This window comes from Leptonychotes weddellii, unplaced genomic scaffold (genome assembly GCF_054177405.1).
Source record: "Leptonychotes weddellii isolate Sample4059 unplaced genomic scaffold, ASM5417740v2 HiC_scaffold_1296, whole genome shotgun sequence".
In the NCBI taxonomy this organism is placed as follows: domain Eukaryota; kingdom Metazoa; phylum Chordata; class Mammalia; order Carnivora; family Phocidae; genus Leptonychotes; species Leptonychotes weddellii.
The window spans coordinates 1-14447 of record NW_027708856.1 but is presented as its reverse complement, the minus strand read 5'-3'; the positions used below and the strand labels follow the sequence as shown (position 1 = coordinate 14447).

At 34.4% G+C, this 14447-nt stretch overlaps 1 protein-coding gene across 1 annotated transcript; it reads left to right on the top strand.

Annotated features, from left to right (window-relative positions):
* Window positions 1-1949: 1949 nt before the first annotated feature.
* Window positions 1950-14109, top strand: LOC145718259 (pecanex-like protein 1; the record flags this gene model as incomplete). The annotated part of the gene is made up of 5 exons (XM_081809724.1): window positions 1950-2121; window positions 2612-2722; window positions 5837-5928; window positions 13154-13263; window positions 13893-14109. Coding segments are annotated over 5 exons (654 nt in total), but the record flags the coding sequence as incomplete, so codon positions are not given.
* Between the last annotated feature and the right edge of the window lie 338 nt (window positions 14110-14447).

Below are 14447 nucleotides of genomic sequence, written 5' to 3'. Positions count from 1 at the left end.
TACTTAATAGTGAGTGTAGATGAGCAAAACAGAACAAGGAAGCAAATTATTTTCTTTCAACTGATTGTTTAATATTTTGTAAGAATGCTTTTGAAGTGTATGATAGATGGGAGCATTGCTTTTAACTTCAAATTTTGACATAATTTGAAATTTAGGGAAAAGTTGCAAGGCTTGTGCAAAGAATTCTTGATGCCATTCACCCAGATCCCTGTGTGAACATATACCATATTTGCTTATTCCCTTTCTAGTTTTTCTCCACCACCACCCTGTCCCGCTCCTTCCAGTCCACACACACTTTTCTGAGAGTGGATTGTAGACATAGTGCCCCTTTACCTCTAAATACTCCCATGTGTTTTCCTAGAAACAAAGGCATTCCTTTATATGATTAATTTCAATATAATTATTAAAATCAGGACACTGAACATTGATAGAATACTATTTTGTAATCTACAGATCTTACTCAGGCATTTCCTGTTGACTCATTTGGCATAGAAAATCCCTGATTATGTGTTTGTTGTTTTTAGCCTCTAATCTAGAGCAGTTCTTCAGTATATATTTGTCTTTCATGATATTGACCCTTTTGATGGGTACATGCCATTTATTTTGTAGACCATCCCTTAATTTGAGTTTGTCTGATGTTTCTTCTTGATTAGATACAGGATATGCTTTTTTGGAAGGAAAATTATAAAAGTGTTGTGTTGTTCTCAGTGTGTCATTTCAGGAAGCACATGATGTTGATTTATCCTTTTACTGGTGATGTTAACTTTCATCTTTTGGCTAAGGATAGTATCTACAGGGTTTTTCAAACTCTGCAGTATTAACATTTGGGGCTGGGTAATTCTTTATTGAGAATAATTCTTTATTGAGAATCGATGGGAGGGAGCGGTGCTGTCCTGTACATTTTTGGATGTTTAGCATTACCTCTGACCTCTACCCACTAGATGCCGGTAGCACACTCCCCAATTGTGACAACCAGAATGTCTTCAGACATTGCTAAATGTCCTCTAGGGGGCAAAATTCCCTCCCACTCCCTTGAGAACCACTAATTATTGTAATGTTACTGTTTTTCTCCTAGAGTTAATAAGTGTCTCATAGGGAGATATTTGGGGATTTCATATATGTCCCCTTGCCCCGAAAACTTCCACCTACTTGTTTTCGTAAAAATCTATTGATACTTCTTGCCTGCATCAGTTATGATTTGATGGTTGCCGAATAGTAATTTTCTAATTCCATCATTCCTTCCACATTTATTAGTTGACTTTTTACTGTAAGGAAGAACTTTTCCTTCTGTGTTTACTTATTTGTATTGGTTTGGATTCATATTTTATTCAGTAGACTATAACATTACTAAGTTTATTTAATGCACAAATTATCTTGATTTGGCCATTGGGAGCCCACCAAGCTGCCCTCTCTGTCCTTTTGACATATCCTTATCAGTCTTTAAGTACTTCCTTCCTTTTCACAATAATATGTTCCAGGCTCATCTATATATACTTTCCCTACCCTAGCCTAAAACCAGCCTTTTCTCTGTGAAGGCCTGGGTTTTTTTAGTCAGTAATGTTATTTATAAGCTGAGATCTTGATGCTAGTAATCTTTATTACTAGAATGTCATTTTTTCTAGGTCCTCTCAATGGATAAAGCTAGGAAATATGTTTAGGTATATACGTATGTGCATGTATACATGTATACACACATCTTGTATCGATTTATGTGTGTATTAAAAATGGTAAGTTCATATTGATACCTCTAATATTTCAGTCCAGTATCACAGGATTCATTCTATTCTTCTTCCTTCTCATATTTGTAATTTCCTTCTGCCACAGTCAGAAACTTGGCTTCCTGTGGATACATTTTGAATCCTTAGAATATAAGCTGTCAAAGATCTCAATAGCTAGCTGTGAGTCTTAAAATCAACTAATCTGACTTTTTTTTTTAATATCATTTTCAGGGCCATAATCGTATCATTGCCTACAGTAGACCAGTTTATTTCTGTTTATGTTGTGGTCTTATTTGGCTCTTGGATTATGGTAGCAGAAACCTTACTACAACCAAGTTCAAATTATATGGAATAACTTTCACTAATCCACTGGTGTTTATATCAGCCAGGGATTTAGTTATAGGTGAGTCATCTTTAAAGTATTTCAGATCTTAACATTAATTTATTTGTACACAAATAGTTCCCTGATAAATAGATCAATTATATAGTTAAAAATGGTTTTAATAGATTTACTTTGCTGTTTATTGTAATCCTCTCAGTGAGGAACAAAACTATAGGGCTATTATGAATGAAAAATTTAATGATGAATAAATATTACAGTAATTCTTCTGTCTTGAAGCAGATGCGATGGAAGTTTTCCTTTGGATTCTGTATCTCAGATAACTATTATATGAAAATGGTTGAAATAATTTTAAAAGCTGTTCTTTATCATTGAAAAAATTATTTAATACCCAAGCAGTTACATAGAAATAATTTTAAATGATGTTTTTTTTTTTTAACTGCTTAGTAGTTTATATTCATTTTGGATTTTTTTTATCATTTATGATCTTAAAATGAACAAAAGGATGGATGTTGTATAAATGTTTTTAATATGCTTTTCTTTTCTTCTGTAGTGTTTACACTCTGTTTCCCAATAGTGTTTTTCATTGGTCTCCTGCCTCAGGTGAATACATTTGTAATGTACCTTTGTGAGCAATTGGATATTCATATCTTCGGTGGTAATGGTGAGTAGTTCCTTTTAAAAATGACAGATTACAGTATTACTTTTACAGATCATTAAGTAATAAAGTAACATTAAAATACCTTTCCAGTTTTCATTTTAGAATTGAAATTAGAAAAAGGAAATTATTTAATAATTAAAGACTGAGCAGGAATTACTTTGTAGATAGAAAGAAGTAGTCAAGTCTGCCACTTTATTGAAAGATCCAGAAATAATGGAGTTACTTTATAAGAAATGATGAAGTACTATTGTCTAAAACTAAAAGTGGTAGTGCGTTTAGATGGAATCTATATAGACTTATGAAATATTTATAAAAGGTTATCTATCCCAAATAGATTGACCCCTGATACATGACATTATATTTGAATTTTGAACTAGTATATGTATTTGGTATATCTCTGAATATGGTTTCAGAGCTTTGTTATTTCTTTAGAATGGAAACACCAAAACCAGATGCTTTTAGTAAAAGTATTTTCCTAGATAAGATTTTTAGAAGTATCTCTCTGTTTGGAGTAGAATATGTGGATATGAATTGATACGCTTAGAAATTTATTCCCCTCTTACATGTATATTTTACTTCGAAAATGAGAAAGACCATACCAGTATTACTCTGAAATAGATAATGGTTTGCAAAACTTGAAAATAATTTTATGGATAGACACTGTGGTTAAAATACATTGTTATTTAATTTAACCATTTAAAATTTTACTTGAAAGTTGAGTGTATAACTAGAGAAAAAACATAAAAGGAAAAGAAATTACTATAACTTTTGTGGTCCATTTCTCTTCATACTTCACGTTTGTAGTCCACATCTTCTAAGCATATGCATTGAAATCATCTCTGTTGATAAAATGTTGTTATTGTGGCTTAAATTTTAAATAGAAACTAATCTCTTCCTTTGTTGCTATGAATCTAGGGCATTTTTGATGTTTTGAAAAATTTTTGAAGGGGTGTGAATGAAGACTAGGCTGGCCTTCAGCATAGCTTAATGGGTAGAAGATTGTTTCAGTATTTAGGGTCTGGAGGGTGCTTAGGGTAGGTAATTTATAATAGTGGGCTTCATCATATTGTTACAAACTTGTGCAAGGTGTTAGCTTTTTAATATCTCCTAAAGAAGATTTTTTCCTGTAGGTTTTTTTTCATGGTTATCATATAAAATTACCATGAACAAAATCTATTATTCATATTTTAAAAATAAAGGAGAGCTATCTTAGCCATCCCCTAGTCCTTATTATTAGTAATCCCATTGAATCTATTTTTTTCCACTTGTAAGAATAGAATTTTTAAGATTTTTTTAATCTTTTATTGAAGTATAGTTCTTTGATGTTGACATACAATATATTAGTTTCAGGTATGTGACATAGTAATTTAATAATTTTATACATTAAAAAATGCTTGCCCCCATAAGTGTAGTTATCATCTGTCACTCTACAAAGTTATTACAATATTATTGACTGTATTCCCTATGCTGTACTTTTCATTCTGTGATTTATTTATTTTATGACTGGAAGTTTGTCTCTTTATCCCTTTCACCTATTTTGCCCAGCCCCCCAGTTTGGCAACCACCAGTTTGTTACATATGTTCGTGAGTCTGTTTCTGTTTTTGTTTTTTGTTTGTTTTGTTTTTTAGATTCTACATGTGAGTGAAATCATATGGTATTTGTCTTTTTTTGCCTGACCTATTTCACTTGGGATAATGCCCTGTAGGTCCATCCATGTTGTTGCAGCAAATGGCAGTATTTCATTCTTGTTTGTGGCTGAGTCTGTTGATGGACACTTACCTTGCTTCCATATCTTGACCATTGTAAATAATGCTGCAATAAACATAGGAGTGAATGTATCTTCTCGAGTTAGTGTTTTCGTTATTTTTGGGAAAATACCCAGAAATGGAATTAACTGGATCATCTGGTAGTTCCATTTTTAATTTTTTGAAGAACTTCCATACTGTTTTCCTTAGAGGGTGCACCAGTTTACGTTCCCATCCACAGTTGCATGAGTGTTTCCTTTTCTCCACGTCTCGCCAACACTTGTTATTTCTTGTCTTTTTGATGCTAGCCACTGTGGTATAAGCTGATACCTGATTGTGGTTTTGATTTGCATTGATGATCAGTGATGTTGAATGTCTTTTCATGTGTCTGTTGGCCATCTATATATCTTCTTTAGAAAAATTTCTATTCAGGTCTTCTGTACATTTTAATCGGATTACTTACAGTTTTTGCCCATGTTGAGTTGTATGAGTTCTTTATATATTTTGGATATTAACCCTTTATCAGATATGTCATTTGCAGATATCTTCTTCCATTCAGTAGGTTGCCTTTTTGTTTTGTTCTTAGTTTCTTGCATGCTGCAAAAGCTTTTTTAGTTTGATGTAGTCCCAGTTGTTTATTTTGCTTTTGTTTCCCTTTGCTTGAGGAGACAGATCAGGGAAAATATTGCTAAAGCCGATGTCTAAGAGATTACTGTCTGTGTTTTCTTTTAGAAGTTTTATGGTTTCATATCTTACATGTAGGTCTTTAATCCATTTTATTTTTGTGTGTGGTGTAAGAAAGTGGTACGGTTTCATTCTTTTGTGTGTAGCTGTCCGTTTTCTCAAAACCACTTATTGAAGAGGTGGATCTATTTTTTGTTTTTGTTAGTTATTAATTAGTCAGATCTGTACTTTTTTTGTGAGAATTAATTGACACATGGTAATATAAATTTACTTCCTTGGGTAATACAAGTTCTCTTTACAGAGACTAGTATCTTTCGGTGAATACTTAATACATTGCCAGTTCTTTTAAGCCTCTGTAAGCTTCATTTTCCCATACTTCTGTAAATAATAAGATACATTCTTGAAGCATAATGTAGGTACAACTTTTTCTGCCATGTATAAATGTTCATTACTTATAAAGTGAATATATTTTGTCGTGTATCAAAAATTGTGGATAGTAAACCTTTGTCATTTCAAAATCTTTTCAAAGGATAGGATGATGTAACTGAATTTGACATAACTGAATTTTTAAAAGTCAAATGAGTAGATATTTCATTGTAGTCAATATTAAAACATTTTAAATACTTTTAAGATTTTTTTTCCATAAATGTCTGTAAAATATTAAAATTTTTCCCCTTTCCTGTCTAGCCACTACAAGCTTGCTTGCAGCACTTTACAGTTTTATCTGTAGCATTGTGGCAGTAGCCTTACTATATGGATTGTGTTATGGCGCTTTAAAGGTGAGCAATACATTATGGTATGATTTTGTCTTTAAGGCTATTTTTCTTTTTCTTTTTTTTTTAAGATTTTATATGAGAGACAGAGTGAGAGAGAGACAGAGAGAGAGAGATAGAGAACAAGCAGGGAGGGAGGGAGAGGGAGAAGCAGGCTCCCCACTGAGCAGGGAGTCTGACATGGCGCTCAATCCCAGGATCATGACCTGAGCCGAAGGCAGACACTCAACCGACTGAGCCACCCAGGCACCCCTAGGCTATTTTTCTATATGAAGATTGTTTTAAATTGACTAGTAATGATTTAAGCCCCCATCCCTCCATTCTCCCTGCAGCCACTTTAGCATTAATTTCCATGATCTTCGTATATTGAACATTATTCTCATTCTCATTTACTTTGAACTTACAAGCAATTTCATGATTAACCATTATTAAAAGTAAATCCTTATCCATGTAGTAATCATAGGTTAATTTTAGAAACAGATTATTAAAACTAGGTTGGTCTGGGGTAACAGAATATGAAATTAATTTTAGATTTTTACTTAATATATATATATAACTACTATTCACATCAAGATTTCTTAAAACTTGTGAATACAAGTGCTGCAAGGACTGCAATTTAAGATACATTCTAGTAAAAATTAATGCGCTAAAATTCAGCGTCATTATTGGCTTAGAAGGATCTGGATGAGCCTTAATTAGCTCCATTTTAAAAAGATTGCCACCAAGTTGTAAACATAAAAATTTTAAATTTCTTGTAAACAACTCTCAACCCCTATTATTATTATTACGATTATTATCATCATCATCATTAATGGAAGACAATCAGAGAATGATATGGTTGAAAGGACTAAGAAAAGTGACTCATAGCATCCTTTTTTGCATCATTTATTCAGTAGCATTTAGGGAGTGTTTGCTGTGTGCCCAGGACTGTGCGAAACACCATTTCCTGCTTTTAATTGCTTGTCTCTTAGCTGTGATTAATAAGTCAACTAACACTTTCAGTAGAGGATGGTGAGGCTGTGAAAATGGAGTGGTATGGGTATATAAGTTATCACCTTATTTAGCCAAAAGGGATTAAAGATAATTTTCCAAGAGGGTAGCTTTTTAACCAATATTTGACAACTAGAAATCAACTAGTTGAAACACGGGATGAAGAGCCATGGAGTTGTCAAGATAATGTGGTGTGTGCAGGAAACAGCAAATAATTTGGAATTGCTGGAGGTTTGGGTGCATGAGGAAAGATGGCCTTCAGTAAGGCTGGAAAGATAAGCAGTGGCTGGATTATGAAATACTTTACCCTGAACGTATTGGGTGGAGATGGAAGACCATCATAATTTTTTTTTTTTTGACAGACCATCAGAATATTTGAGGTAAGGTAAAGAAATGATCAGTGTTGTGTTTCAGAAAGATTACTTGGTCTCTGGTGTGAAAGGAGAATGAAATATAAGCAGGAGGGATCAGCAGTGGGGTGAGTTGCATTGCAGTCTTGAGATTATGAGGGACCTGGCTAAAATTGGATTCAGTGAATATATCTGGGGACTCTATGGATAAAGAGAGAAAAGCCAGAAGAGGGTCCAGCATGACTTCTGGGTAGGGTCTGCCTTGAACAGCTGGTTAAATAGTGATACCTAGTGCCTAAGATTGGAAATCTTTGAGTTTAGTGAGGAAGGTGGTTGTTTACAGATGGACACATTCATTTGATGACATTTATGGGGTATCCAGAGAAGCATAGTAGGTAGTTATATGTAGAGAGGTTTGAGGTAATGATTAAAAGATTTAGGATTCATCAACCAAATGACAGTGTAAGTAAAAGACTGCTAACCTGGCCTGACAAGAGGAAATGGATACAGATGGAACCCTGGGAAATCCAAGTATTTAAGTGATGGATAGAACAGAGTCCCCCAAAGGAAACTTCAGAGTCAGGATTGTCTGAAAAAAACTTTTTACTGAATTTGGCAGTTAACAGGTTATTGGTGACTTCAACAAAACAGCTTCTTTGGTGTTTTGGCTGAGGAAGTTAGATTATTATAAGGTTGGGTTTGAATAAATATTAAGGAAATATAAGATAGGCTTTTTAAACATGTACATAATGGGGGTTGTTTTCAGGTTTTTATTTTTTAAAAAGATTTGAGACTTGATTGCATTTAAAAGAGGAGGGGGAAACCCAGTAGAGAGAGAGATACTTGATGGAGCTAAACCATGGAGGGAATTGGAGGCAAGGAGATCCAAGCTTCTCCTAGGTCCACTACCTGTAAACCATCCTAGCATACAGGAGTCATGTTTCAAAAGCGCAAGGTTATTTGGGAGTTGAAATCATAGAAATTAACAGTGCAATAAGTTTTCTAGCCCAGTGTACAAACGGCTGTTTAACTATAATTATCTAGTAGAAGAGCAGCAATTATAAAACTGCCAAATAGAACCTTGTATCCTAAGGCAGGCAGGAAGATAAGCTATTTTCCTTTTTTGTTGGTTATGGTGGTTTCATTACACTATTTTAGTTGTAGATGTCACCCATTACAGTAAATCTGCACATTTAGAACAGATTTTTATGTGCTAATGTGGAATGATTTTCAAGATAAACATTTGTTTTTTTTCAAGATTTATTGAAGTATAATCAACAAATGAAATTATAAGATATTAAAAGTGTATGTGATGATTTGATTCGCTGTGAAAGGACTCCCCTCATCAAGTTAATACATTTACCACCTCACATATTTTTTTGTTTTGTTTTGGTGAGAGCATTTAAGTTCTTCTCTTTTAGCAAATTTTAGTTATACAATACAGTGTCATCAACCAGAATCATTATGCTATACATTAGATCCTCAGACCTTATTCATCTTGTAAAAAATTTTTAAGTTTAAGTTTTTTTTTTTTTAAAGATTTTATTTATTTATTTGAGAGAGAGAGAATGAGAGAGAGCACATGAGAGGGGGGAGGGTCAGAGGGAGAAGCAGACGCCCTGCCGAGCAGGGAGCCTGATGCGGGACTGATCCAGGGACTCCAGGATCATGACCTGAGCCGAAGGCAGTCGCTTAACCAACTGAGCCACCCAGGCGCCCAAGTTTATTTAAATTTTTAATTGAACTATAATTGACATATATCATTATATTAGTTTCAGATGTACAACATAATTTGATATTTGTATTGTGAAGTGATCACAATAAGTCAAATTAACATTGTTCAACACACAGTTAAAAAGTTTCTTTTGTGTGTATCCTGATGAAAACTTTTAAGAACTTTCTCCTAGCAACTTTCAAATATGCAATGCTGTCTTACTAAATACAGTCACTATTTTCACCTTCACTCATTTCTCACCGTCCCCCCCGCAGCCTAGACCTTTATTGAAAGTTTGTACTCTTTTACCAACCTTTCCCTATTTCCCCCACCTCCCTGTTCCTAGCAGCCACTTTTCTATTCTGTTTCTATGAATTCGCCTTTTTCTTAAAAAAAGAAAAAAAAGTTTTCACGTATATATGATACCATGCATTATTTGTCTTTTCTCTATCCAGCTTATTTCAGTTAGCATAATGCCATGCATTTCATCCATGTTGTTACAAGTGACAAGATTTCCTTCCTTTTTAAGGTTGAGTAATATTCCTTTGTGGATGTGATATATATCACATTTTCGTGTGTGTGTCTTAATAAAAAGGAAGGTAATACCCTCAAAAATGGATGTTCCTTTGTGCTGCTGGTTTTGTTTTTGTTTTTTTTTTTAAATACATCCAGTGGCTTGTATATACATAGAATGATGGAAGAATATACAAGAAATTGATAACCGTAGTTACTTCTGGGCAGTTAGATGCATTGGGAGACATTATTGCATACCTTTAGGAATTTTTTTTTTTTTTTAAAGATTTTATTTATTTATTTGACAGACAGAGACACAGCGAGAAAGGGAACACAAGCAGGGGGAGTGGGAGAGAGAGAAGCAGGCTTGCTGCAGAGCAGGGAGCCCGACGCGGGGCTCAATCCCAGGACTCTGGGATCATGACCTGAGCCGAAGGCAGACGCTTAACGACTGAGCCACCCAGGGGCCCCTAGGAATTTTTTTTTTTAAATCTATTCACTAATACAGACTTTTACATTTATTATTTATTGATTTCTGCTTTCCTTGTGTTTACTCTTTCATTTTTCCTTGAACTTTTTGGCTCAAAAGCTAAGTTTTGTTCTACTTTACCTCATTCTAGTAATGTGTGTATACTTTCTAGGTGTTTTCATATTTTTAAGAGATTCCTAGAATTTGGGCCATTACAGAGTAAAGAGAAAATGTTCAAACCCACTACAGTGGGTAGAACAAACCCATCTTTTAATCTTTTGTAGTAGGTCAACTTCCCTTTTGTTTTCATAGTTACTGAATTTTGTCCCACTTCTGAATCAGAGTTCATTGAAAACTCAGAGGTGGTTGGATTTGTTTTGCTTTTTGTTTTTTTAGTTAGTGATTCAGTAAAGGTTGTAGTTACTATCTATTTAAATATTCATGAATTATATTAAATGTTGATTATTATAAATTCCTAGTAACTAAGTAAGTGATTTTGAGATCAATTTAAGTATGCTTTTCCTTTGTCTGAGAACAATAAAAAGTAGTGTCAAGCATTTGTCAGATAAAGGCAGGAATCTTTAGTTTTCTCCAAATACTTGTTTTGTTTTAATTGAAGAAAAATTTACATAGAGTGATATCCATGTGTCTTAATTACACAATTTGATAAGTTTTAGCAAATGCATATACCTGGGTAATACATACCCTTCTCAAGATGTAGTTCCATCACCACAAGAAATTTCCCTCATGTTCCTTTTTCAGTCCCCCCTGTCCCAACCACTTTTACTATAGATTTGGGGTTCTTGAACTTCATATAAATGGAATCATACCTCTTTTGTAGCTGATGTATTTTGTTCAATATAACGTTTTGAGATTCATTCACATTATGTGTTCCTTTTTATTGCAGGAAAATATCCCATTTAGTTTTAAATCGTCCCTATTGCCATTGTATGCATATGTCAACTTCTCTGCTGTCTTAGAGGTGAACATCTGAGTTGCTTAGAGTTTAGGAATATTTTTTTTAAGACTTTATTTATTTATTTGACAGAAAGCGAGCACAAGCGAGGGGAGGGGTAGAGGGAGAGGGAGAAGCAGGCTCCACACTGAGCAGGGAGCCTGATGTGGGGGTCGATTCCAGGACCTTGGGATCATGACCCAAGCCGAAGGCACACACTTAAGAGACTGAACCACCTAGGCGCCCCTAGAGTTTAGGAATAGTATAAATAAAGCTGCAACGAACACACACATGGTTTAATTTTCTTGGGTAAATCCCTAGAAATGGAATTGCTAGTTTTCTGAAGCAGGACATCTTTTTATTAGTTTTAATGTTTACTAAAGTTGTGCATGTGTATCTTTCAAAGAATCAGATATTTCTACAAGACTTATCACCAGGAACAACCATCCCCTACCTCTTTATCCCTTCCTTAGAGTTACCACTTTCAATTCTTTTTTTTTTTTTTTTTTAAAGATTTTATTTATTTATTTGACAGAGAGAGACACAGCGAGAGAGGGAACACAAGCAGGGGGAGTGGGAGAGGGAGAAGCAGGCTCCCCGCAGAGCAGGGAGCCCGATGCGGGACTCGATCCCAGGACCCCGGGACCATGACCTGAGCCGAAGGCAGTCGCTCAACCAACTGAGCTACCCAGGCGCCCACCACTTTCAATTCTTTGAGTTGATTCTTTTTTTTTTTTAGAGTTTTTAAAAAAAATTTTATTATGTTATGTTAATCACCATACATTACATCATTAGTTTTTGATGTAGGATTCCATGATTCATTGTTTGCATATAACACCCAGTGCTCCATTCAGTACGTGCCCTCTTTGACTTGATTCTTTTGGTATTTGCCTCTCAGTGTCTAAGAAACTAACTTACACTTCTTATATTTTGTCAAGTTTTATGCATTATCCATGGACTGTGCTTTATGGAAGTTGTAGGCTTAACTTTCTTTCACCTCTCACTGCACATCTCAACCACATGTGGCCTTCCTTGTCTCTCTCATATACCTGATATGTTTCCCTTTATCATCACTGTGCAAATGCTATTCCAACATACATTTTGTTTTCTCTTTTACTTTGTTTATGTATTTATCTCTCTGTCATTCTCAAATTCCTGTATTGTTTAACTTCCTTCTCAGTAAATCCAGACATCGGGAGCTTCAGTTCCTGGCTCCACCACTTAACTGAACAAATTACTTGAACCCTTTGCACCTGAGTTTTCTCATCTATAAACTGGGGAGCAATAGTATATATCTCCAAGGATGATCATAAGAATTGTTTAGGAAATACTAAGCAAAGATCTAAGAATGGGGCTTGACACATAATGTTCAATATGACGATAATGATATTTTGATGTAGCCATCACAAAAAGGTCTGTATGTTGTGATGTGTAACAATTTTCAAGACTTTATTATTTAAAAAAAAACCCCAAGTTGTATAATAAGCTACTATTTGGATCCCCCTTCTTGAATCCCAGAGAAAGAAGAAGGAATAGAATGCTGTTTACTCAGTGGCCATACATAAGAACTATTAACTATTCTTTTATCAGTATTATCTACTCTTTACCAAGTACCATGCTATTAGACTCCAGAAATATTGCAGTGAGCAGACATGACATGACATATCCACATCCACATGTTTGGTTGACTTTAGAAGCTAGCCTTTGCATTATTTATTTTGGGGAATATGCAGTTTATTATTCAAGAGCACTGAATGCCTACTGAATTTTCTGGAAGATAATGAAATAATGGCATATTATGAGCAAAAGTATCAGGATAAAAGCACAGCAGTGTCTCTTCTGTTTTATCTAATGTGTTGTACCACGTGTTGCCTTTTCCCTACTCCATTATTATATATAATCAGACATGTGCTGCACCAAGTTATTTCATTTTTCTAAAGGGAGAATGTAGTTTACCATAAGCTTAATACCACTTGAAATATGAAAGAAATTGACAGCAGCATGTATCAGAAGCAAATGTACTATCCTTAGCGTATAAATAGAGCTTAGTACCAAAAGAAATCTGAAGATGATCAGAAAGTACTAAATTTAAATTTATCTGGAATAAAATACAATTAATAATATGGCTAAAAAGTTTTTGGTAAATTTAATTATCTTACTCCAAAATACTGACATAAAAGAATTATGTGATAGATGATAAATTAGATGCATATTGTTCTATGAAACTTTTTTCCCAACAGGATTCTTGGGATGGCCAGCATATTCCAGTACTTTTCTCCATTTTTTGTGGTTTATTAGTGGCAATATCCTATCATCTCAGCCGACAAAGCAGTGATCCATCTGTACTTTTGTAAGTGAAATCAATTGTTACTGAATTAAATTTAAATAAGTTCACATTTCTTTCAAATTTAACTTTCAATATCTGTTTTCCCACTGCCTTGTCAGAGTGCTGTTGACTTAATCTATATTAGGTTTCAAATATATTAACATTGGATCATTCTAACCAGTTGGGCTGGGAATATTTGTTAGCATTTTCTCTCCTAAAAAGTATTAAAAATATATTTTAATAAAAATATTCTCCTTGTATGCTTATTTATAGCATTGTAAACTCTTTAAACATTATCATTTGCTAATGATTAAATATACTTGGAATGCTTATCTTTTTTTTTTAAAGATTTATTTTAGAGAGCAAGCGAATGAGCGTGCGTGCATGATTGGGAGGGGTAGAGGGAGAGAGAATCTCAAGCAGACTCCTCGCTGAGTGTGGGAACCCAATGTGGAATTTGATCTCAGGACCCTGAGGTCAGGACCTGAGCAGAAACCTAGAGTTGAACACTTAACCGACTGCACCACCCAGTCACTCCTGAATACTTGATTTTTTATCATAAACTTCATTTGTCATTTGAAGTACTGGTTTTCAGGTTATGAATGTGTTCTTTATTAATTATTTTTCTTTCTTTTTCTTTTTTTAATTTAAAGCTCTTTGGTGCAATCCAAGATTTTTCCAAAAACAGAAGAGAAAAATCCGGAAGACCCTCTGTCTGAAGTAAAAGATCCACTGCCTGAAAAACTTAGAAATTCTGTTGTAAGTTTTAGCTTTTTACAATCACCTGAAAGATGTAAATTTTATTTTATTTTATTTTTTTAAATTTTATTATGTTATGTTAGTCACCATACAATACATCATTACTTTTTGATGTGGTAATCCACGATCTGTTGTTTTCGTATAACACCCAGTGCTCCATGCAGTACGTGCCCTTCTTAATACCCATCACCGGGCTAACCAATCGCCCCTCCCCCCTCCCCTCTAAAACCCTGTTTGTTTCTCAGAGTCCATAGTCTCTCATGGTTCATCTCTCCCTCCAATTCGCCCCCCTTTCATTTTTCCCTTCCTTCTCCTAGTGTCCTCCATGCTATTCCTTATGTTTCACAAATAAGTGAAACCATATGATAATTGATTTTCTCTGCTTGACTTATTTCACTTAGCATAATCTCCTCCAGTCCCATCCATGTTGATGTAAAAGTTGGGTATTC